Genomic DNA, 25,947 nt, shown 5'->3' on the forward strand with positions numbered 1-25,947 from the left:
AAAATGGCTATCTCATAGTTTTGATTGGATGTGTTTGGGGAAATGTGGGCATGAAAGGGAGGTTAGTTGTCCTCCAATCACTTTCGAATGTTAAAAAGGGCACTAGCCCTTTCAATTTCCAATCTAATGAGCCCTTTTTGAAGTTTCTACGACAACACTTTCTAAAATAAGAACCTTAAATGCCTACAGGGCATAACTTACAACCCTTACCCTGAGGGTAGTGGGGGGGGGGTTGTCATCCTCAAAGACCTAATTTCCAGAACTTTCAACTACGTTGAACAAAATGGATATATCAAAATTTTTATTGCATGTGTTTGGGGAAATGGTTGGCGTGAGGGGGGGGGGGGGGTTAGTTGCCCTCCAATTACTTTCAACTATTAAAAGGTTGAAAATGGCATAAAATGGCTATCTCATAATTTTGATTGGATGTGTTTGGGGAAATGTGGGCATGAAAGGGATGTTAGTTGTCCTCCAATCACTTTCGAATGTTAAAAAGGGCACTAGCCCTTTTAATTTCCAATCTAATGAGCCCTTTTTGAAGTTTCTACGACAACACTTTCGGAAAAAAGAACCTTATATGCCCACAGGGCATAACTTACAACCCTTACCCTGAGGATTGTGGGGGGGGGGTTTCATCCTCAAAGACCTAATTTCCAGAACTTTCAACTGCGTTGAACAAAATGGCTATATCAAAATTTTTATTGGATGTGTTTGGGGAAATGGTGGGCGTGAAAGGGGGGTTAGTTCTCCTCAAATTACTCTCAACTATTACAAAGGGCACTAGCCCTTTCAATTTCCAATCTAGTGAGCCCTTTTTGAAGTTTTTACGACAACGCTTTCTATAAAAACCTTATATGCCCCCAGGGCATAACTTACAACCTTTGCCCTGAGGGCTGTGGGGGGGGGGTGTCATCTTCAAAGACCTAATTTCCAGAACTTTTAACTACGTTGAAAGCATTGGTTATATCAAAATTTTGATTGCATGTGTTTGGGGAAATGGTGGGCATGAGAGGGGTGTTAGTTGCCCTCCAATCATTTTCGACTATTAAAAAAGGCCCTTTCCCTTTGAATTTCCAATCGAATGAACCCTTTCTGAAGTTTCTACGACAGCGCTTTCTATAAAAAAAACTTATATACCCCCAGGGCATAACTACCCACCCTTGCCCTGAGAGCTGTGGGGGAGGGGCGTTTTCTCCTCCTCAAAGACATAATTTGCAGATCTTTAAACTACGTTGAACAAAATGGCTATCTCAAAATTTTGATTGGATGTGTTTGGGGAAATGGTGGGCGTGGAATGGGTGTTAGTTGCCCTCGAATCGCTTTCGGCTATTAAGAAGGGCACAAGCCCGTTCAAGTTCCAATCGAAATAGCCTTTTTCCAAGTTTCTACGACAACTCCTTCGATACGAAGTGCCCTTGTCTAAAACCAACCAAAAATACATTGTGCCAACATCGTTCTTTACTTAGGCAGCGTAAAGCGCTGCCTATGATTTCTGTTAGTTTCCCGACTTAGTTATTTAGGGGCAGTCTATGTCTTTTTGGGGCAGTTATCCAATGAGAAAATTATTTGACTTTAATTCTGCTCATTTTTGGTTTAATTCAGCTTTTTAATTTTCTTTGAAAAAATTTATTTTTTGAAAGTTTTTTTTTTAATTAGTTTCTGTTTGTTTTTTATTGACATAGTCTTTTTCATTGGAAAAAAAACGGTATTTTAATTTTTTTTTCTTTTTTTGTAAGGATCCATAGTTTGGCTTACTATTTATTCGTTGGAGAAATTTTTTTGACAGTTTTTACTAAAATACCCTTTTTGAAAATATGGACACGCATAGAATTGTTTTATTTACATTTACACTCCCTTTAGTTCCCCTGAAAAATAAATTTTAAAATAATTCCCTAACATTGTATCTATGCCATTTTGACAATCTGGATGCACTGACAATTGTTTGATTTACTTCAATTGTAAGAACAGAATTAGTAATAGTAGTAGCCCTGAAAGTTTCAACTTAATGCTCTCAGTTGTTCTTGAGGTATTGCTGAGACGTTTTATTGGCAACCAGCATACACATAGTGCTAATTGATTTAGGTTTAAAGCAACATAAACTTCCAGGAAAGTTTTTACTTTATACATTATTCTAGGGCATAAGGTATACCCTATACCCTTTTATACCCTACACCCTAGCTGAAGTAATAATAGGAGCAATAGCAGTAGTATCAGTGATAGCAGTAGTAGAATTAGTAGTAAGCAGTAATGGTATTCACATGGTGCCTCTTTGGTCTGGTGCAGCATACCCTCCTCAAGCTATGATAGTTTCAACTTAAAGAGTAGTACTAGTATGCACATAATGCACTTGTATTAGCTCAACATACCCCTCAGCACGCTCTGAAAGATTCAACCTAATACTGCAAGCGTTCTTGATATACTGCTGATACAACCATTTGACAGTGTGCACACACAACCTGTTTCAATTTAATTTAACATACCCCCGAATGTTTTCTGAAAATGTTTCTTAATAGTATTATTATTAGTAGTAGTAGTAGTAGAGATAGTAGGGGTAGTATACTTATAGTACTTTTTGGTTGGTTCAACATCCCCTCTAACGTGTACTGAATGTTTAAAGGTATTACTCTTTGCTGCTCCTGAGATTAATTAAAAAAAACTTTCCGAAAAATATGTTTTTCAAAGAAAAGTAAAGGCCATTTTAATTTTAAGATCAGCAGATACAAATACATGTTAAAATTCAAACTCAAAACGACCAGAAATTACTATTAAAGAATAAATGAAACCCAAAACGAACAGAAATTAAATAAACAATCATAGCAAAAAGCATGCAACAAGTAATAATATAAATGAATAAGTAGATCTTAAAGCGAGTAATGCTTAAATTGAATATGAAAATCAAGCTTAAAACGAAAAAAAATATTTTGCTATTGAAGTATAAATGAAACTGAAAACGAACAGAAATTAAATAAACAATCAATGCAAACAAACATACAATAGATATTAATGTAAATGAATAAATAAATCTTAAAACGAGTGAAACTTAAATTGAATATACGAATCAAGCTTGAAACGAACAAAAATCACTACAAAAAAGAGTTTGAGTATCGCCTCCTTCTCTCACAGTAAAAGTCTAAACCCTACTGCGTCATTCGTGCTTTACTGAAAACCAATTTTATTACAAATATTTTCTTTTGTTCTTAATATTGAAAACAAACATCAAAATTATAGTAAAATTTTAAACTGATGAGCTTTCAGCAATTAATATCATCATACATCTGATATTCAGTTTAATTTATTAGTTTTTTTTAAATTTGTTCAAGACGAATATAGTTTCACTACAAACAAGATTTCGGATACTGCCCCCTTCCTGAACTGTAAATAGAAAAGAAAAGCCTACTGCGCCATTGGTGCTTAACGAAATTGAATTACATCAAAAATATTTTATTTCCCAGTAATGAGAACAAAAATAAAATGACAGTAAAATAAATTCTTGAACTGATGGATCTTTCAACAATTAATATCATTATGCATCAAATATTCAATTTTGATGTTGTTAACACTTTCCAAGACAGTTCAAGACGCATATATTTTTCAATAATGCCCCAATGACGCAGTAGGTTTTAAAATTTTACAGTGAGAGAAGGAGGCGATGCCTAAACTCTTGTTTGTAGTAATTTTTGTCAGTTTCAAGCTTGATTTGCATATTCAATTTAAGTTTCACTCGTTTTTAGATTCATTTATTCATTTACATTAATATCTATTATATGTTTGTTTGCATTGATTGTTAATTTATTTTCTGTTCGTTTTAAGTTTCATTTATACTTCAATAGCAAAATATTTCTTTTCGTTTTAAGCTTGATTTTCATATTCAATTTAAGCATTACTCGCTTTATGATTTATTTATTCATCTATGCTATTACCTGTTGTGTGTTTTTTGCTATGACTATTTTTTTAATTTCTGTTCATTCTGGGTTTCATTTATTCTTTAATAGTAATTTCTGGTCGTTTCGAGTTTGAATTTTAACAGGTGTTTGTATCTGCTGAGCTTAAGTTTAAAATGGCCTTTACTTTTCTTTGAAAAACTTATTTTTTGGAAAGTTTTTTTTAATTAATTTTTGTTCCTTTTTGATTGCAAAAAATTTCAATTTTTTAAAAATTCCTTATTTCAAAAATCAAACTTTAAAAAAAAATCAAATGATCATCAAAGTATCAAAACTGGTATCAAAGTAACAATATCAAAGTGAAATATGGATTTGTGTCAACCTTGGTGTTCTCATTAATTGATGTTTGAACTATTTATAACAAAATGACTATCTCAAAATTTTTATGGGATGGGTTTAGGGGAAAAGGGCGTGGGGAGGGGGGCTAGTTGCCCTCTGTTGACTTTTGAAAAGTGAACTAAAACTTTCAATTTTTAGTCAAATGAGCCTCTCTGAAGTTTATACGAGCATTCCTTCTATAAGAACCATATATACACCCAGAGTATAACTTACAACGCCTGTCCCTGGGACCTGGGGGACCTTACAACGCCTGTTCCTTGTGTCGACCCCGGAGTTTAATATCTGATGTTTGAACTATTTTTAACAAAATGTTTACCTCAAATTTTTATCGGATGGGTTTATACATCCGATAAAACCAAAGGCGTGGAGGGCGGGAGGGGCTAGTTGCCATCTGATTTTTTTACTCTGAGAAAATGAACTAGAAATTTTAATTTCTGTTCAAATTTGCCCTCTCTTAAGTTTATTAATTAAAAAAACTTTCCACAAAATAATTTTTTCAAAGAAAAGTAAAGAACTCCATTAAACCAAAAATGAGCAAAAATAAAATCAAATAATTTACCAAGTGGGGACCTACCACAATTCAGTCTTGATAAATAAATGAAACCCAAAACCAACAGAAATTACAACAATTAACCGAGTCAAACTCAAAACGAGCAAAAATTAACATAAGTTGGGCGCAAACCTATGACTTCCCAAGGCCAGAACATAATTTGCACTTTACTGAAAAAATACAAATGAATGTGCATTGTCAGTTTAATATACATATACTGATATTTAGTAATCAAAATGTTAATATTATTTGATTTATTAAAGTTATAAAAGTAAAAACATTTATATTTTTCCAGTAAAGTTTTCAGTAAGCTTGAACATAATACCCTCAGTCGTTCTTGGGATACTGCTGAGATGCCTTATTGGGAATTAGCATTAACACAGTGCATTTTGATTTAATCTTAAGGCAAAATTTATTTTTTAAACATAAAAGGAAAATGACAGGGTGGGCGTGGGAGGGAGATTAGTTTCCCTCCAATCATTTTTGACTATTAAAAAGGGCATCAGCCCTTTCTATTTTAAATCAAATGAGCCCTTTTAGAAGTTCCTACGACAACTCCTTCGATACGAAGTGGTCTAAACAACAACAACAACAAAAAAATAATACATTATACCCAAATCGATCTTTACTATAAAAATATCAAGCCTTCAAGTCACTTTCGACTATTAAAAAGGGCACTACACCTTTTGATTTCCAATCGAATGAGCCCTTTTTGAAACGACAATGCTTTCTGTAAACACCTTATATGCCCCCAGGGTATAAATTACAACCCTTACCCTAAGGGCTGTTAGGGTGGTTGTTATCCTCTAAGACCTAATTTTCAGAACTTTCGACTACGTTAAACAAACTGGCTATCTCATAATTTAGATTGGATGTGTTTGAGGAAATGGTGGGCGTGAGAGGGGCGTTACTCGCTGTATAATCACTTTCAACTATTAAAAATGGCACTAGCCCTGTCAATTTAAAATCAAATGAGCCCTTTTGAAGTTTCTACGACAATACTTTCAATAAAAACCTTATATGCCCCCAAGCCTTGAGGGCTTGGGAGGGGGAGGGGGGGGGGTTGTCATCCTCAAAGACCTAATTTCCAGAACTTTCAACCACGTTGAACAAAATGGCTATATGAAAATGTTGATTGAATGTGTTTGGGGGAATTGTGGGCGTGAGAGGGGGGTTAGTTACCCTCCAATCACTTTTGACTATTAAAAAGGGCACTAGCCCTCTCAATTTCCAATTGAATGAGTCCCTTTTGGAGTTTTACGACAACTCTATCTATAAAAACCTTATATGCCCCCAGGGCATAACTTACAACCTTTGCCCTTGGGGCTCTGGGGGGTTTGTAATCCTTAAATACATAATTTCCAGAACTTTCAACTACGTTGAACAAAATGGCAGTCTCTAAACTTTGATTGAATGTTTTTGGGGAAATGGTGGGGGTGAGAGAGGGGTTAATTACTCTCCACTCACTTTCGAGTATTAAAAAGGGCAATTTTAATTTCCAATCAAATGAGCCATTTTTGAAATTTCTACAACAACTTTCTGTATAAACCTTATATGCCCACAGGGCATAACTTACAACCCTTGCACTGAGGGATCTGAGAGGGTTATCATCCTAAAAGACCTAATTTCCAGAACTTTCAAGTACGTTGAACAAAATGGATATCTCAAAATTTTGATTGGATGTGCTTGGGAAAATGGTGGCCGTGAGAGGGCGTTAGTCGCTCTCCAATCATTTTCAACTATTAAAAAAGGCATTAGCCCTTTCAATATTCAATTGAATGAGCCCTGTTGAAGTTTCTACGACAATGCTTTCAATAGAAACCTTATATGTCCTCATGGCATAACTTACTACCCTTGGCCTGAGGGCTGTGGGGGGGGGGAGGGGGTGTCATCCTTAAAGACCTAATTTCCAAAAATTTCAACTACGTTGAATAAAATGACTATCTAAAAATTTTGATTGTATGTGTCTGGGGAAAAGGTGGGCGTGGTAGGGGGGTTAGTTGCTTTCAAATCACTTTCGACTATTAAAAAGGGCACTAGCCCTTTGAATTTCCAATCGAATGAGCCCTTTTTCAAGTTTCTACGACGATTTCAATAAATTTCAAGATTTCAATAAAAACCTTATATGCCCCCAGGGCATGACTTATAACCCTTGCCCTGAAGACTGTGGGGGGAGTGTCCTGCTCAAAGGTAGTTTCCTGAACTTTAAATTGCGTGGAACAAAATGAATATCTCAAAATTTTCATTGGATGTGTTTGGGGAAATGGTGGGCGTGGAAGGGGTGTTAGTTGCTCTTCAATTGCTTCTGACTATTAAATAGGGCACTAGCCATTTCAACTCCAAATCGAATGAGCCCTTTTTGAAGTTTCTACGACAACGTGTTCTATAAGAACCTTAATGCCCCCGGGGCATAATTTAATACCCTTGCCCTGAGGGTTTTGGGGGAGTGACCTTCTCAGAAACATATTTTCTATCTGGAAATCAACTTCGCTGAACAAAATGCCTATCTTAAAATTTTGATTGGATGTGTTCCGGGAAATGGTGGGCGTGGAAGGGGTGTTAGTTGCCCTCCAATCACTTTCGACGATTTAAAAGGGCACAAGCCACTCCAATTTCCAATTGAATTAGCCCTTTTCGAAGTTTCTACGACAACTTCTTCGATACGAAGTGCCCTGGTCTAAAGGAAAAAAATAATAAATACTACATTGTGCGAACATCGTTCTTATATACCCCCAGGGCATAACTTAAAACCCTTGCCCTGAGGGTTTTGTGGGATTGACCTCCTCAAAAACATATTTTCTATCTGGAAATCAAATACACTGAACCAATTGGCTATCTCAAAATTTTGATTGGATGTGTTTGGGGGAATGATGGCCGTGGGGGGGGGGGGGGCTAGTCGCCCTCCAATCACTTTCGACTATTTAAAAGGTGTACAAGCCACTTCAATTCCCAATCGAATGAGCCCTTTTCGAAGTTTCTACGACAACTCCTTCGATACGAACTGCCCTGGTATGGAAAAAGAAAAAGAAAAAACAAAAAGTAATGATGCACTGTGCCAACATCGTTCTTTACTTAGGCAGCGCTATTGCGCTGCCTATGATAAGAGTATCCCTTTCATAAGAACCATATACGGCCCCAGGACATAGCTTACAATGCCTGCCCTCCGCGCCCTGGGGGTTGTGTTGACACCGGAGTTTTTTTATCTAGCCTTTGAACTATTTTAAAAAAAGGGTTATCTCAAAATTTGTATCGGGTGGGTTTGGGGTAAAATGGTGTTGGGGGGAGGGGGCTAGGTGCCCTCCGATCTCTTTTAACTGTTAAAAATTGAAGTAGAACTTTCAATTTCCATTCAAATCAGCCCTCTCTGAAGAGTATACGAACATCCCTTCCATAAAAACCATATATGCCCCCAGGGCATAACTTGCAACGCCTGCCCGTGGGACCTGGGTGGTTATGTCTACACCGGAGTTTTTTTCTGACCTTTGAAGTATTTTTAACAAAATAACTATCTCAAAATTTTTTTTAGATACACTTGGACGAAAAGTGTCTTGGGGGGATATTTGCCCTCTGATCTGTTCCTACTCTTAAAAAGTTAATTAAAACTTTCAATTCGCGATCCATATCATCCATGTCTCAGGTTCATACGAGTATCTCTTCCACAATAGCTGTATATGCCGTCCAGGCATAACCTTCAGCGCCTACCCCGGACCTTGAAGGATTGGGTCGACCCGGAGAATTCGTTGTATGATCTTTGAACCATTTTGAAAAAATGGCTCTCTCAAAGTTCTTATCGGATGGGTTTGAGGAAAATAGGCATGGAGAGTGGGGCTAGTTGCCCTTCGATCTCTTTTGACTCTTAAAAAGTGAACGAGAACTTTCAATTTCCAATCATATGAGCCCTCTTCGTAGTTGCCCTCCGATATCTTTTGACTCTTTAAAAGTGAACTAGAACTTTCAGTTTCCAATCAAATGAGCCCTCTCCGAAGTTTATACGAGCATACCTTCCTTAAGAACCATATATGCCCCCAGAGCAATACTTACAACGCCCTCCCCGGGCTCTTGGGGGCTGCGTCGACACAGGAGTTTTTCTTATCTGACCTTTGAACTATTTTTAACGAAATGGCCATACGTAAAGGAGTTTTTGCTATATGATCTTTGAACTATTTTTAACAAAATGGCTACTCCAAATTTTTAATCAGATGTATTTGGGGAAAAGGGGCTTGGGGGGGGCTAATTGCCCTCCGATCACTTTTGACTCTTAAAAAGTGAATTACAACTTTCAATATCCAATCAAATGAGCCCTCTATGTAGTTTATACGAGCATCCCTTCCATAACAACCGTATATGCCCCCAGGGCATAACTTACAACGCCTACCCTCGGGCCCTGGTTATCTGACTTTAGAACAATTTTAACTTAATGGCTATCTCAAAATTTTTATCGGATGCATTTGGGGAAAAGGGGGCGTGGGGGGGGGGGGGAAGTTGCCCTCCAATCTCATTTGACTCTCAAAAACTGAGCTAGAACTTGGCCCTGTGGGGCTGTGTCGACCCCGGAGTTTTCCTTGTATGGTCTTTGAACTATTTTTTAAAAAATGGCTATCCCAAAGTTCTTATCGGATAGGTTTGAGGGGAAAAGGGTGTTGAGGGGGGGGGGGCTAGGTGTCCTCAAATCTCTTTTGTGTAGCGTATGGGTTTGGGGAAAAAGGGCGCGGGGGGCTAGTTGCCCTTAATTCTCTTGACTCTTAAAAAGTGAACTAGAATTTTCAATTTCCAATCAAATGAGCCCTCTATGAAGTTTATACGAGCACCCCTTTCATAAGAACCATACATGCCTTTAGGGTATAACTTAGAAAATCTTCCTCCAGGCCCTGGGGGTTTGTTTTGACACCGGAGTTTTTCTTATCCGACCTTTGAACTGTTTTCAACAAAATGTCTATCTCAAAATTTCATCAGATTGGTTTAGAAAAAGAAGGCGTGGGAGGGAGGGCTAGTTGCCCTCAGATCTCTTTTGACTATTAAAAGTGAGCTCGAACTTTCAATTTCCAATTAAATGAGCCCTCTCTGAAATTTATACAAGTATTCCTTTCATAAGAACCATATATGCCCCAGGGAATAACTTACAACGCCTGTCCCCGGTCCCTGGGGGTTGTGTCGACATCTGAGTTTTTGTTATCTGGCTTTAGAACAATTTTAACTTAATGGCTATCTTAAAACTTTTATAGGATGCATTTGGGGAAAAAGGGGCTTGGGGGGGGGGGCTAGTTGCCCTCCAATCTGTTTTGACTCTCAAAAACTGAACTAGAACTTGGCCCTGGGGGCTGTGTCGACCCCGGAGTTTTCGTTATATGGTCTTTGAACTATTATTTAAAAAATGGCTATCTCAAAGTTCTTGTCGGATAGGTTTGAGGAAAAAGGGTGTTTAGGGGGGGGGGGGCTAGGTGCCCTACAATCTCTTTTGACTTAAAAAGTGAACTAGAACTTTAAATTTCCAATCAAATGAGCCCTCTTTGAAGTTTCAACGAGCATCCCTTCCAGAAGAACCATATATGCCCCCAGGACATTACTTACAACGCGGGCCCCTGGGCCCTGGGGGGTGGTTTTGGCACCGGAGTTTTTTTTTGTATGATCTTTGAACTATTTTGAACAAAATAGCTATCTCAAAATTTTTATCGGTAGCCCATGGGAAAAAAGGGCGTGGGGAGGGGACTGGTTACTCTCCGATATCTTTTGACGCTTAAAAAGTGAACTAGAACTTTCAGTTTTCAATCAAATGAACCCTCTCTGAAGTTTATACGTGCATTCCTTCCATATGAACCATATATGCCCTCAGGACATAACTTATAACCCTTGCCCTGAAGACTGTGGGGAGAAGACTGTGGGGGGGGGCAGTAAGGACAGAATGTCTTTTGGTTAGTTCAGTGTCCCTCTTAACACGCCTTGAAAGTTTCAACTTAACACTTTAAGCTACTCTTACGAAATTGCTCATACATCCTTTTGGCTACCTGAATACACACAGTTCGTTTTGATATACTTCAACACCCTCCTAAATGCTCTTTAAACTTTAATATCCTTAACCTCAGTAGATGTAGTAGTCGTACCAGTCGTAATAGTAGCAATAGTGGTAACATCCACATAGTGCCTTTTGTTAGTCCAGCATCCGCCTCAACATGTCCTTGGTCAAATTATTATCTCCCTCATCATTCCCTTAAAGTTCCAACTTAATACCCTCAGCTATTCCTGAGTTTCCCTCATTTGACAACCGGTATTCACATAATATGATTTAATATAGTTAAACATTTCTCTCAACTTTCTCTGAAAGCTTCACTTGAAGGCACTTGGTCCTTTTGAACATCAGAGTTCAAAAATACCCTCTTTTCCAATAGCAAATACAATATATAAACAACGAGCATATTGCATAACTTACAGCCCTTGCTCTGACGGCTTTGGCGGGTTGACAGACCCAACATCTCTACAGACATAGTTTCTGGATCTTTCAACTATGCTGAACTAAATGGCTATCTCAAAATTTTGATTGGATGTGTTTGGAAAGTTAATGGGCTTGAGAAAGGCTCTGTTTGCCCTCCAATCTCTTTTGAGTCTACAAAAGGACGCTAGAACTTTTAATTTCCAATCAAATGAGCTCCTTTAAATTTTTGTATTATAGTGCTGCACTGACTATGATATTGCCTATGATATTGCTTAAATATTATTTTGAAAACTTGCATGCATATAGCTTTTCCGTTTTAATTGAAACTCCCCCTAAACCTGCCCTAAACGTTTCAGCTTACTACCCTTAGCCTTGTTAGTTACTTCATTTCAGTTTCCAATCGAATGAGCTCCTTCCGAAGTTTCTTCGACAACTCGTTCTATACGAAGCTCCTAGGTGAACAATTTTTGTATTTAATAATAATAGTAACACATTGTGTGCTCATCGCTCTTTATTTAGGCAGCGCTATACGCTGCCTAATAATACAAAAACTTTCGATTCACTTGGACTCCGAATGTGTTACGCATTTAGGGGAAATTTCTTACTCGAAGCTATTTTGGAGAATATTGCGATCTCGCTGCAGCAAGACATCCATTCTCGGAGTTACTTGAAGAGCTCTAAGCTGTCAACTATTTATAACCATTTGAAAAACAAAAAAAAAGCTTTTTCTGGTGTGGCAACCAAATTTGATCCCCCTGATATTTGATTATTTTCAGCGCTCTACCTGTCATCTGTGAATTTGATTGACCAGTATTTACTAGTGGCTAGGATATACCGTGTTCTCGTAGATTTTGTAAAGGGTTATGCATTTCAAATTAGAATTTTTGATGATTCTAAAATTTGAAAATATAAAAGAAAAAAAGAAATAAAATGCGGATTTGAAATCCCGTAAATACCTGAATATTGTTCACCTTACTGAAGTGTAGAAGGGGTTCTCAAATGTCAGTCACGTGTTACGGTTTTTCTAAAAATTGACAAAAATTACAATCTGTAAAACAATTTCTTTTTCCACCACATCCTAAAGTAGAGTTTTAATGTTCTTAAGTTTCTTCTGGTTTGATTTTTATTTTCTTATTTCTGTTCACATAATGTCCTTTTTAGAGCCAAGATCTGGATTTCAAATTGCTTTCAACATGTTTGACACCGATGCCAATGCGAATGTTAGCAAGGATGAATTTCTCGTGGTAATTTTTTTATCATTCTTTCTGCTGAAACTGGTTGTGGTAAAGTTTTGTTATATCTTCTAATATTTATATAATTATGTTGAGTAAGTTATTCGTTTTAGCTTCTCTCAAATCCAGTACCCTAATTTCTGTATTTTGTAATATGAACCTAAAACATTGTTATGTGCCAAGTTATATGTCTGTTGTTATAATGTTCGGCTTTTCTTTCCGGAATCAGTGTAAAATGAAAAAGATTTGAAAGCATCTGAATAGGTCAGGATGGATAGAACTTATAACTATGAATGTTTGAAGGGCTCACTAGTAAGGTGAATCAGATTTATCATAATCGGAAGAGACCGTTACTCCAATTTAGGCCAAGGGCCTAAAACTAATATCTCTAGATCACACATTAACCGGGTTTTAGTTCATCCATTGGATATTATATATACAATGTTTAAGGGCTCGAAAAATAACTAGTTTTCTTTATACTTAATCTGAAGTAATTCGCTGGGGCGTGCTTTTTTTACTACTCTCAGCTTTTACTGTAAAGTTATCATACATATAGAAAATTTATCTCGTCGTTTCATTATTTATAATTTTCAGGCAACTTAGATTTATAAGTCATTATTTATGCATAAGTATACTATATCTGGTCTTAGACCTTAGTCCCCCCCCCCCCTCTTTCGCTGGAGGCATTTGGACATCGAGAAAGAGGCACCAGTCATCCCTCAAGTTTGGCGTAATTACGACGTCTTCCGACTCTTGTCCGATGTACTTATGAAGGCTATATGTAATTTGTGTCTATTCATAATTATAGTCCAATCACGTGACGTCAATGAGGGGTATCAAGTGGTCATACAGGTATTTCTGATGATTTACATAAATTGCTTCGTGGTGCCTGTTATTATTGTAGAAACTGAAGGAATCAATTGTAGCTGCTCAGCTTTGGGAAACTATTTCTTAGGTCAACCTGATTGCTCGGCATAATTTTAAGAAGGTATTAAGCTCAGGCATCAATTGGCAAATCAAACAATAATTTGACTGGTCCTTTGCAGTACTATCTTTCAAACAAACCCCACCATGATGCAACAAAGAACTGACTAATATACTGCTTAAATTCTAAATTGGTTCCAGAATTTTTATAGCTACTGGTGAGCTTACAAACTTTATAAATTAATAACTTTTACAGGATTTACATCATTGCTCTTGCCTGTAAAGGTGGTATCTGATATTTTCACACTTCTAAGATAGTTGCCAAAAAGATTTTGCTTAGCTGTTCTCAAAGGGAAAATCAGCAAAGCAGTGTGGATTGTGAAGATTTGCGTGTGATCAAATTTGTGTTGGGCATGCATTTCCCTCTTGATATTCACTCTTGATATTCACTTGATGCAAACATTTTAGGGAACGATCTTTAGCAATTATCTCAGAAGTGAAAACATGTCAGATGCTACCTTTAGGCGTGAAAGCAACAATATCGTGAAGGCAATTTTTTTCTTGGTTTTATCGAATTGAATGCTGAACCCTACATTTTTTCCCTTTATACTATAACTTTATACCATAACTATATAATTCAGTATATTTTGTTAATATTTTTTTGAATTTCCTGTACAAGAAATATATGTAATTAAATATAGATAGATTTATTCATCAAAAGCAATAGTAACAACACATTTTAATAGTAAAAAACCGTACGTCATTATATTCATTGCGCTTCGGATCATCAAAGTAATGCCAGATGGACATAAAATTCTCCTTGCACAAAAATCAGCAATTAAATTACATATAAAATCACCCACATCGGTTGTTCTTATTGTAACGACCATTAACATTCAGACTAAGAACTTTAAGACGTCACTAGTGGTCAGTATTGTTTCTCAGAGTGTGTCTCGCTTTACAGCATCTAATGTTCATGTAGACATGATATTCACCACAGAAAGCACATTTGGACTTTCTGTTGCATGACGTTAGCTGGTTTGTTAGTTAGTAGATGGTTTGATGTAGGATCAGGAGTTAAGCAGGGCTTTGTCTTATACCCGTTTCTATTGATCCTTTTCATGGATTTTATCCTAAGAAACACAACAAAGGCTATTGGAGGGAATGGAGTCAAATGAGAAGATGACAATTCCCCTGGACCTAGATCATACAGATTATTTGAGGCCGTAGGTAAAAATGTTAGCAAAATGAATGAAATTTCGATGGTTTTGAGCCCAGGGTGCAAGAATAGGTTTGAAAATTGAAGCTAAGAAGAGTAAGTACCTTAGGCTAGGCATAAATGGAAATGAAGAGGTGATGTTAGGTAACGAGAATGTCGATGAAGTGGATAGCTTTACTTACCTGGATAGTATTATTAGTAAAAAAGCTTGGAAGAATAAGAAGATATGTCTGAAAACTAAGATTAGTATTTGAAGCTACGGTAATGACAGTGATCAAGTATGATTCTGAAACATGGGCGCTTCGAAAGGCAGAGGAAGATTTGTTTGTAAAAAAAAAAGAAAAATCCAGAGGTATTATCTAAGGATAGTTTTTAGGTATTCGTTTGACTGACCGTATGTCAAACAACAAGCTCTACGAAAATATGGTTCTATCCCACTTTCTTGGGCTGTAAAAAACGAGAATATAAGATGGCTAGGGTTTCATGTATGAAGAATGGCAGTTAGCGTTTTTTTTTTTTTTTTTTTTTTTTTACCCATCCATTTTAGACCAAAAGAAAGGCAGGTCGTTCCCTTATGAAGAAGTAATAAGGAAGCATTTAAAGAAAATTTGAACTTCATGGGAGGGGATAAAGAGTAAAGCTCTGTATAGAATGGGGTAAATGAGGAGCGTATGTAGCTGTGTTGGTCATAGGCGGCTTGGTGCTGCAGTGAGTTGTTAGTAGTAGTAGTAGTTAAAAGTTTTTTTGTTACTGTTTCGCGGATTAGAAAATTTAGCATAAATTGGACCATTATTGCAGTTTTTGATGAGAAGGTCGTAGCTTTGACACCTAAAACACCTTCGTGGGGTCTGCTTGTGCTTCGTTACCTGGGAAAAGTAATATCTAAGCTTGATTCTGTTAAATAGGGAAAAGTTCACGGTCTGTTTATCTATGAAAGAAAGTCAATTTGAATTTGTCAAAATTAAAAAGCTTCTTCAGTTCGCTTGAATCAACATCGACTGAAAATCCTCAAAGTATGCCAAACAACATTTCTTCTTCATATTTACACTTCATGGTGTTTTTGCTGCTGTTTGGCAATTCTGCTGAAAAGACACTAAGAGTCTCACCAAATAAGGCTTATGTGAAGTAAATGAATTTGAATTGATGATTACTGTTTTTTGGTTCTTTTACCTTGTGTGTACCATCTTTAGACTGGCGTTGAGCAGATGTTTGTAGTCTAGTTGCGGAGTCCATTACACGGTTTGTCTTCAGCGACTCCACTCCAAATCCGTGGCTAATTGTTTATTACTTTTGCAGCCTGAGTATCTGGAGAAGCGGTCCTTATAGTATCTATTGTGTAATGCTTTATCATGGAAACCGAGGTCTTCAGATCCTGATTTTCTCCTAGAAATAAAGAGTTTTTTTTTTTCAGGGACATGTGACAAGTGATTGATAGCAAACAATAAAAGTGGTATACTATTCCTCACACATTCTGCTAACAAAAAAGAAATTTCGGATCTTGCTCAGTCTTTGGCTTCATTTTTTCAAAACATTAGAGCCTCTTACAGGGAATGCTACTTTAAGAAGCCCCGCTTTCGCGTCAAATAATGCTGTTAACTCGGAGAATTCAAAAGTTATTTTTTTCAGAATCTTTTCCTTTTTTTCTTCCATGAGCTGAAGTGCAGTGCTTAAGGGAAATAGGGAGGGTGTGTTATTTTTTTTTTTTCTCTTTTCAGGTGTTTTCTTATGGAAAATGTCGAAGAGTTAGTGTACCAAATTTTTTTAGTAGAAAAGCAATCTGTCACTTAGAAATTACCTAAAATTAATAAAAGAGATATTTTTTTTCTCTTTCTCTCCGCTCTCTCTCTCTCTTTTTACTCTAACTTTTTTATTTTTTTTATCAGCTAAATAAATGCCTGTCATAATCTGTAAATAAGAGGACTAAAGACGTATGATGACTCAGAAACTTTCATTTAGCATCCTATCGGTGTAAATTTAGTCGTCGAATCCTCTCCTAAATCAATACTAGTCCTTTCTCAAAGCTTTGTTTACAGCTTCTGTCAGTCTAATAAGTGTCGTCATGCTAAGTAATTTGCTTCCTAGAAAAATCGAGCTAATTGTACTTTTAATTACGACTCAATCTTATAAATTTTTCCTCAAATGGGGAACAATCAAAGTTTTCCTAAAATCACTTAGCGCTTCCCCTTTTTCGTAAATCTTATGCGTAATCTTCAGTATAAGGCAATGGACCCTTGTGCCTTGAATTTCAACTCAGTTTGGTGACTCTGTCTGTGGTAATACCAATCTTATGTATCTTATCTCCTCATAAAATATATCTTCCTTCACTTAAATCGAAACATTTTTTATTATGCTCCATATCCCTTCCTACTACTTTATTCCGGCTTAACACATTTTCAAAATGTTGTGTCCATCTCTCTTCAACGTATTCCTTATCACAGACTGAGGCACCGATCGAAATTTCTAGTTGCGTCTCGAGTTTTTCTCCCTAAGACATCGTGTGTTACTTCACAAATTGTTTTCTTATAATTGTTCCATCGATATTATATATTGTCAAGTTCTAACCTCTCGGGTTTCATATTCAACTGCTTGTGGAAAGTTTCTCTTAAATTCTCATTTTCGAATCTATCAACGTCTAGAGGGCTCTTTAAGACTCTTTAACTCTAGAGACTTTTAGATGGTCTAATATCAGCAACAGCTCTTCTGTATGTCCTTGTGTCCTTTATAATTCTAGCATTTATGCACATTTCGAGATCCTATCATAAAACTTAAATTGGTCGATAATTCCCAAGATCATTGTTATACTCACTCATAAAAATAACCTTTATCCTAGCAAGTTATGAAAGCTACGGAAATCACCCTGTTTAAAACCTGTGTTAATAAGAGAAGTATAACCATCCGAAATTTCAGGAAACGTTGTTTTCAACACAAGAAGATACACTGAATCACTACCGACCGACTTATTAAGGATCTGTGTAGAATTACATATTACATGCGTTACATAAAGTAATCTTTCAGCGAATTTCGAAATAGTTTATTTCATGGGGAGCTGATGGGGTTGTGTTATAAAATTCAATAGAGTCCATACCTACAAAAGGGTTGGGAGGCCCTAAACTGTAAGCTATGTTTTTATTTTGGCTGACTTTTTTTCTTTTTCACCATTCCCTTTTGACATATTTTATCTTTCTTTTATTAACGTTATATTATATCCTTTTTGTATTTTGTCTTTCTTTTTGTACGTTACATTTTTATTTTGCTTCTTATTATTTTGTTCATTTGGTTCATAGGTAATGAAAATCTTTGCTGGAAATGTTAAGAAGAATGTGAAGCAATATCTGGCCGATGGAAAAGCTGAAATAGTGAGTTCTATCTGAGCTTCAGATTCTATATCTGATTATACTTTGTCTTCTACGAAGCTGTATATTTTTTTCTTCATAATTTTAAATAACTGGCCTGATTTTTGCTGTTTTGAAGAATGACCCCCCTCCTCCTCCCCAGTTCAAATTAAGTCTTGTGTATGTGCATGGTGGGATGACTCTAGATTTGAAAACAATTGAACTGCGTGTAAGCAGTATCAAATATGTGCCTTAGCTAACTACTACTGCTACTACTAACAACTCACTGCAACACCAAGCCGCCTGAGGCCAACAGCTACGCACGCTCCTCCTCCATCCCAATCTATTCAAAGCCTTCCTCTTTATACCCTCCAAGGAATCTCCCATTTCCTTTAAAACTTTTCTTACGACATCCTCTCACCCCAACCGCGGACGACCTGCCTTATCTAACTAGATACAAAAACCATAAAAACTAAGCATAAGTAAGTAGACTCAGCCCGGATGTTGGTATTAGCTTTGGGCTGAATAATTATCTTATTGTTTAATTAAAGCTATGATATCAGACGGTGTTAAAGTACAAATTCGGCTTTACTTTTTTTTTTTTTGCAGTTAGCTGTTTTGTGGTTTTACGGATTTTGAAGGGATGAAGTCCAATAGAGACTGATCATGTAAAATTTTAAGTTAGAATGAAGACAAAGTATTCCCCATGACTTCTCTCTCAGTTCAAAATTAGTGGTCCAGATACCCCCTTCTCAACGGTCCCTGTAAGTTTACCTCGGTCCTGCAATTCTAATAGCACATAGTTTTTAGTTTTATTTGCTGAAACTAGTTGTTTTTATTTGTCTTTTTTCTTGTAATTTTCCGTAATTATTAGTGAATTATGTATCAATAATGAAAGTTTACTAATATTGACACTGAAATATGTTACTTTTAGTCAATTAACCTAGAAGATTACTTCAGTGCACAAAGTCGAAACAATATTCATGAGTAAAATATAATCTTTCGGTAAAACATACTACAATTATGATTAGCAGAGTATGTTGAAACCTTGTAATGAAATATGCTTAGAATTTTTATAAAAGATCCCGTACTTGTATAGATAAAACTCAACGTCAATCCTAAATTCTCAAAGTATTGCAGATATGATATTTTGATAATATTGGTATACATAGTGCCTTTTTTTATACTTTACCTCTTCAATTTGAGTAGGTTCCAAGTTCTGCAAGGGCTTATATTGTGAAAAGTTTCAGGTGGATTGAAGAAGAGATTTTTGGTTTTGTTTTTCTTCCCTATAAATACAGAATTTGAAGTCTGTTTCCCCCTCCCTCCCAACACTGAAAGTTTCAAGTTAACCCCCCATGCTGTTCTTTAAATATTGTAAACATTACATTTTGAAAATTTAGATGTATATTGTTTCTTTTGGTTTATCTCTATCGCCTCTCTCCGAGTTTAAAAGTTGGATCCCTCTGAATGTTTTAATTTTATCCCCCAAGTCCTTCCTGACATATTGCACGCATGCTTATTTGATAACCTCGGTAAATATAATGTCTCTTGATTTACATCGCAACTCCACCGTGAACAGATTCTGGTCCTACAGTCACTTATAGTGTAAAAATGTTTAAGTGGATCGGGGAGAAAACATTCTAGCCTCCGTTAACCCTGATATCCTAATACTTTCAAGTGGTATCTTTATAACCAAGTTATCGCAACTAATTTTTCGTGTTTAAATATCAAGCACTAGCTATCTGTTATTTTATTTCAGGGTCATACTCGAGTCTAATACTTAGTCTCAGTTTGAAGATATATCAACAATAAACACTTCAAAAAGACTAAACAAGGGGAAGAGTGAACGTAACTTGTAGTAATTTTCAATTGCTTTGCTTAATCTTCGGCTTAAATTACTTTAATGTTCAATCTGAATATTCTTTGGTTAGATTATAACTATTTCTTAGGTTTATTACTTTATACATTTTCAAACAAACAAAACTGTTTTTTAAGAAGGAATTCTTTTTCTTCTTCTTCATATTCAGTTCAGTTCAAAATGTTTACGGGAATAGACTGCAGTTTTTCTTTCTTTTTTTTCGTTCCTTAGTTTTGGAAATAACAATTTTGTATCATCTGTATGATCTTACTGTGATAATATTATTTTTCTTTGAAAAGTATTCATTCCTGCTTAGAAAGTACTGACGATAGCACTAATGCTGCTATGATTCTAGTTTCTGACAAGTTTCTAATGCACATCTAACGTTTTCAGTTGGAGCGAATTTTCAGCAGTGCTTATCAAGATCGAGTACCCTCTACTTCAATATCTGAATCTGCTTTGGGTCGTAAAAACACAATGGATACCACGCTACTTGTTCATTTATTTGGGAAAATGGGAAAATCTGAGCTTACTTATGATCAGTTCTGCAAGTAAGCAAGCTTGCTTCATTTCATTCTGTAACGTATTTATCGTATAACCTTGAGAGATTAAACATGTGTATAACATTAGCTTTTACCAAGGAGTTTAAAATCCAAATCTCAATTTGAGAAGTAATTTTTCCCCAGGAGTCGTAACCAAGTGATTAATGAACCAAATTAGAAATTTCTTCCGTACAACAAAATTAACTAACAAATTTAACAGAAGATCAAATCTAAGTTTCTATAGAGCACAAATAGAAAAAATTTTATGGCAGATTGAAAATAGTTTTCTTGTAAAAAAAAGATATGAACTGTGATCCTAGAATTTACAGTTTGTATAATTAATAAATTTGACCGCCAGATTTGGTATCGTTACTTCGTTGTTAGACTACAATGTTAAATTATTTCTTAGATCACTCTGCTTTTCCATTTTGATGGGATAATATGAAGCTCCGTCATAATTCGAAGTCATGTGACTTCTAAAATAATTAGCGTGGAAGCTAGGACATCTTACTTAGATAAAATGTTGGAAATTTGCAAAATCAAAACTACAAATTAGGAAAAGCCATAGAATTTTGTTTTTTATTCTTTTAAAACCAATGTCAGCTCCACTTCTTGGAAGATCAATATCTATCTACCTGTGTTGAAAGAAAAATTCTGCCTTGTTTGGAAAAAAAAGTTACCTCTTGACTAAAAGTTTGATGCGTCGTAAAAACCTCAGAAAATTATTTCTAAGTGAACAAAGCAATTTGCATATAAGAAGGTTAGTGTCAATTCGCGTACTTTCATAGTATTACTCGAACTGCAAAAGGGAATCAAATCAAAAATTCGAGAAAACAATTTGATGTTCTGCAGGAGTGTGACATAAAATCTTTCTGAAAGAGTTTAATTTTCCATTTAGGATAGTTTTGTTTTGACACTATGTACAACATGCGAAAAAAAAACAGTTTTTTTTCTGAAAAATACTGGAAATTTCGGAAAGCTCACTAGAACTTTTCCGCCCCGTTTTGTGATTTTGATACCCGAGAAAAAAAAAATTCGACTTTGTATCTCTTACCACTTTGGTGCTTCAGACCGCTGATCACGAGGAAGACACACACAAAAAAGCAGCTTCAAAAGCAGCTGTGTTGCTCCGCAAACACAGCTCTTTACTACTCTGTTTTTTTTTGGTTATAAGGTGTCGATAGAGCATGCGAAAATTCATATGTGTGTGGCATCTATCATAGAGACCTAATTGATGGCATGGTCTTTTATTTGGTTTTACTTCTTTTTATTTTGTTCAGTCCACTTGTATTTTATTAAATAAAATATTTTGTTGTTTCATGTATTATGTTGGTTTGTTTTGATCGACATTTACTCTTATTAAACTGGGGCTGGGCTTCCCTATGCTATTTTTTGGATGTTACGTTGGCTTTGCCTGTTTTTCCTTGCTGTTGGGTAAGCAGTTGTTTCTTTTTTCGGATTTTCTTTTACTATTCAAAATGCTTCACTTTTTCTGTGTTTTATCTCATTTTTTATCTCTAATTTATGATATATTTTTTTCTATTTTCATCTTCACATTCACCTTCTACTAAGTAAAGTAAAATCAAAAGTTCTTTATCTTAAAAAACTGTCGAAAAAATTTTTTAAGTGAAAGATCTAGCTCCAATTTCAATTTTTATGCATTAACCTTGAAAATAAATTAAATAAAAAAATAGGTTTTTTTCAACTAAAAATAAGGAGCAACAGTAAAACTTAAAACGAACCGAAATTATTACGTATATGAGGGTGTTCGCACCCTAGTCAATACCTCGCTCTTTACGCTAAAGTTTGAATTTCGTTCCAATTCTTTAAGAATGGCCCTGAATCACAAAAGCCGTTTAATTAGAATAAATAGCTCTTTTGAAAGTACTAAAAAAATAACTCTTGCATAAAGAGCGAGGCATTGACTAGGGGACGAACACTTCACACCTGCATAGATAAAACCCACCGTTAATCCTGCATTTGGGTACCACCTTTCCTTTTTTAGATTCATATTCTACTGATATAATTGTCTCACTTTTTTTCTTTTTTTTGTCTGATCTTCAGAATGCCCTATGAGTATTAGGCTGATAACGCAGAGGTTTATAGAAGAAGAAAAAAAAACATTCTATAAAAGCTTTTAATGCTTAGAAATCTAATGTCTAGGAATGCACAGTACCAAATCGTGTGCTATTCGAATTTCGCATTCACGTTAGTTTGTCCAAGGAACAGATGACAGCTAATGGTAGTCCAATAAAATATTGTTGTCGATCTAGAAATTAGGGTTTACTAATTTTTGAAAAAACTCGTCGTGAGAAGAGAAAGCAAGAAAACGCGACACATCTGGAATAAAGGTGTGTATGAGGTAGCAGTTCTTGCTGTCGGAATTTTGGGAGCATACCTCGCTCTAGAAGTTTAGTTGATATGAGTGGGAGTACTCCATAAAGATTTGCGTTGGGGTTCACCAAAATGTCAATGCTAGGATCGAATCGAACTTTTTAGTTACTCAAAACTCGGAAACATTAAATTTTCCTTCAGTGTATTTGGAACCAGTAAAGAAATTAGGTTGTATTTCTAAAAGCGTTTAATTCCGTGGTTGCCATTTTATGACTCGTAACATTGATAATATGTATTTTTAGGTTTATGGAGGACTTGCAGTTAGAAGTATTGGAGTTGGAATTCTACGAATTTTCCCGTGGAATGAACACAATCACAGAAGAAGGATTTGCGAAAATACTCTTACGGTACACTCATCTCAGGCCAAATGAGTAAGTATGAAGCTTTTTTAGGAATACTTTTTATTAGTAGAGAAAGTTCAAATATAATTATGTTTGTTATATGTTCTATATACAACTAACTATTGTGGCCAATTAAGTAAAATAATAAGTTTTAGTGAGAAATATCGGAGGGCTCATTACTAAAACTAAATTAAAATGTGCAACAAAATTGACAGTTTTTTTAGCCTGAAGGGGACTATATTATGCCCACCGCTCAATATTTTCAACTTTTCTCATCTCATAAATTCTGAAGAGTTTTGGCCTTATTCACGGATAAGGTATTTCGTCGTATTTTACTTAGAAATGGTTGTATATTACTAGAAAGAAGGGTTTGTTTTCCTATTGTTTTTTTCTCTTTCTGCAACGGTGAACATGTTTGGTGAAAACTTAATTTTCATGTTTTTTTTTCCTAAACTTTTTTTTTATTTGCGTAAGAAACTACTACCAACGATTCGTCACAGCCCCAATTCGCCTGAAGCCAAAACAGCTGCGCTTGCTCGCTTACGCAAATTTGTTGTGAAATTTGCCCTTCTCTGCTGATTCTGCTGAAACTGTTGATCTTTTCTCCCTCCTAGGAAGTCTTTACTCCCTTGTCTTACGTCGTCTGTCAGAATGTCTTTCATTCCGCTGGAGAATGTCCTACTGTTCGGCTGACTCCGTCTGAATTGCCAGAAAGGATGCCGTCTAGTAACTTAGCGTGTTTCATCCTTAAAATGTGATCGAAACATTTTGACTTTTCCTTTGTCATAGCCCTATACAATAGGATCGATCGTAATTTTAATATAGCTTATTCTTTGATATACAATTGTTCAATCCAGTGTTTGAAACTATCCTCTAAAAATTCCTTTGGAAAACATCTAGAATATCTTCTTCAACTTTTCGAAGTGCCAGTGCTGCACAGCCATAATTGACAACTGTCATTATTGACATTTCTAGTATAAAAAAGTTGCATTTCCTTAGGAATACGCAAAATTGCATTGAACTGATTGAATGCTCAGGTTAAAGAGTTTTAAGTGAAGCATATTTTCAATAAAATACAAGGATTTTCTTATTAGCCACGGAAGGGGAAACTCGTTCTGTTCTTAAAGTAACATTTTTAATTTTAAGTCTATTACGCTTATAAGATAAGATAAGATTTATTGCTGAAAACGGCTATCACAAGCCCAAACGGGCCAAATTCGCATTGTAGCGTCAATAGAACGAAAAAAGAACCAAAAACAAACAAAAAAACAACAACGTAAAATTATTAAAGGGTCAATGTCAAATATGTAAAAATGTTAAAAACAAAAACAAATTAAACTCATAAAATTAGAAGGTCAATGCCAAATCAGCAAAAATGTCAAAAAAATGGAATCTTGCTAAATTAAAAAGGGGATAAAAAAAAATTAAAACAAAAACATAAATTAGTTATGTGACTAAAAAATAAAAACCTCCAAATTTGCAAAATGAACATTAAAATTAAAAAATTATGAGGTAAAAAGGGAGTGAGGGGCGAGGGGAAGCTGCGAAGATTCACTTTGAAAATGTCAACTATGTAAGGGATGAAATTTCTTCTATATCTTTCAGTGCAAACTCTTATTGGGGCAAGAAGGGGGATTTTGTTGAAACAGACCGTGGGAGGTGGGGTTGAAGGGGTGATTATTGACCATGGAAAAGGGTAGCTGTCCGAGTGTTATGAGGAGCATTGTTAGCGAAACGCAAGGAAATTTTTGCTCTCCTTTCCTTAAGGGTGGCAAGATTAGCTCTCCGAATAAGGGAAATATAAGGTACTTTACCTTCATTGAAGATGATTCTTAGGCACCTTTTTTGGATTGCCACTATTCTGTCTGACAATTCAATGGAAATGCCAGGATACCAAACAGGACACGCCCACTCGAGGGTTGGGTGTTTAGGGCATTTAAATTTTTTTAAGGAGGGATTTTTTTAAGGAGTTTAAGGAGGGGAAATGCGGCATTTGCACGTTTTAAGATGTCATTAATATAGCAATCCCATTTTAAGTCGCTTGAGATGGTAACACCCAGTAATTTAATAGTGGTAACAGACATTTCAGGGGGGATTGGAAGGAGAAAGAAGTGGGAGATTTAAGGAAATTAATAGTAAGAACAGTTGACTTTAAAGGGTTGACTTTCATATCATTAGTAACAGCTTCGGCTTATATCGATTCCAAGATGTCTATTGGGTTACTTTTTAAATTTTTGGAGCATGTCTCTAAGACAGTTTAATTATCAACGAATTTCCATCTATCCGGGAATTTGACACCCAGGTTGTTTATCATTGTAAGAAATAAAATTGGACCTAAGAAGGTTCCCTGGGGCACACCATTACAAATTGGGAGGGGATCAGAATATACATTCAGGTATTTCACGACTTGCGTTCCATTAGAGAGGAAAGACGCAATTATTCTAATTAAATAATGGTCAACTTGAAAGTCATTAGATAGTTTTTCTACCAGTGTATTGTGGTTAATTAAATCAAAAGCTTTTTGCAGGTCAACAGCGATACCATTGAGCCAAGTATTGGCTTTTTCGAGTGTGTGTTACATAGTGTGTCCATAAGGTGAACAAGTGGGTGGTAGATGTAGAACATAGGTTTCCGAATTCTCGTTTGTCAACATTTGAGATTGTCTTTACTTTCAACCACTCAGCTAAAAAGATTTCATATAACTTGAAAAAAAACTGGAGTACGGGTAATGGGACGGACACCATCAAAATGTTGCTTTTTACTATTCTTTTTTTACGGGAGTAATAAAACCTAATTTCCAACAATTTGGGAATTTACTAGTAGAGGTAATTTCATTAAAAAGTAA

At 35.8% G+C, this 25,947-nt stretch overlaps 1 protein-coding gene across 3 annotated transcripts in view; it reads left to right on the plus strand.

Annotated features, from left to right (window-relative positions):
- The window catches only part of MICU3 (Mitochondrial calcium uptake 3), a 68,127-nt gene that overhangs the window by 27,065 nt on the left and 15,115 nt on the right, over nt 1–25,947 (plus strand). For 2 of the 3 annotated variants that reach the window (XM_089089748.1, XM_089089745.1), the window contains exons 6-9: nt 12,419–12,501; nt 17,917–17,988; nt 20,219–20,376; nt 23,004–23,132. In XM_089089748.1, the coding sequence (XP_088945874.1) occupies nt 12,419–12,501; nt 17,917–17,988; nt 20,219–20,376; nt 23,004–23,132 (442 nt within the window). The remainder of the gene's footprint in view (nt 1–12,418; nt 12,502–17,916; nt 17,989–20,218; nt 20,377–23,003; nt 23,133–25,947) is intronic. The other variant, XM_089089747.1, reaches the window with a different exon arrangement.

The sequence above is a fragment of the Artemia sp. Qi Xiang Cuo genome, chromosome 5 (assembly GCF_049724085.1).
Source record: "Artemia sp. Qi Xiang Cuo chromosome 5, ASM4972408v1, whole genome shotgun sequence".
Lineage (NCBI taxonomy): Eukaryota > Metazoa > Arthropoda > Branchiopoda > Anostraca > Artemiidae > Artemia > Artemia sp. Qi Xiang Cuo.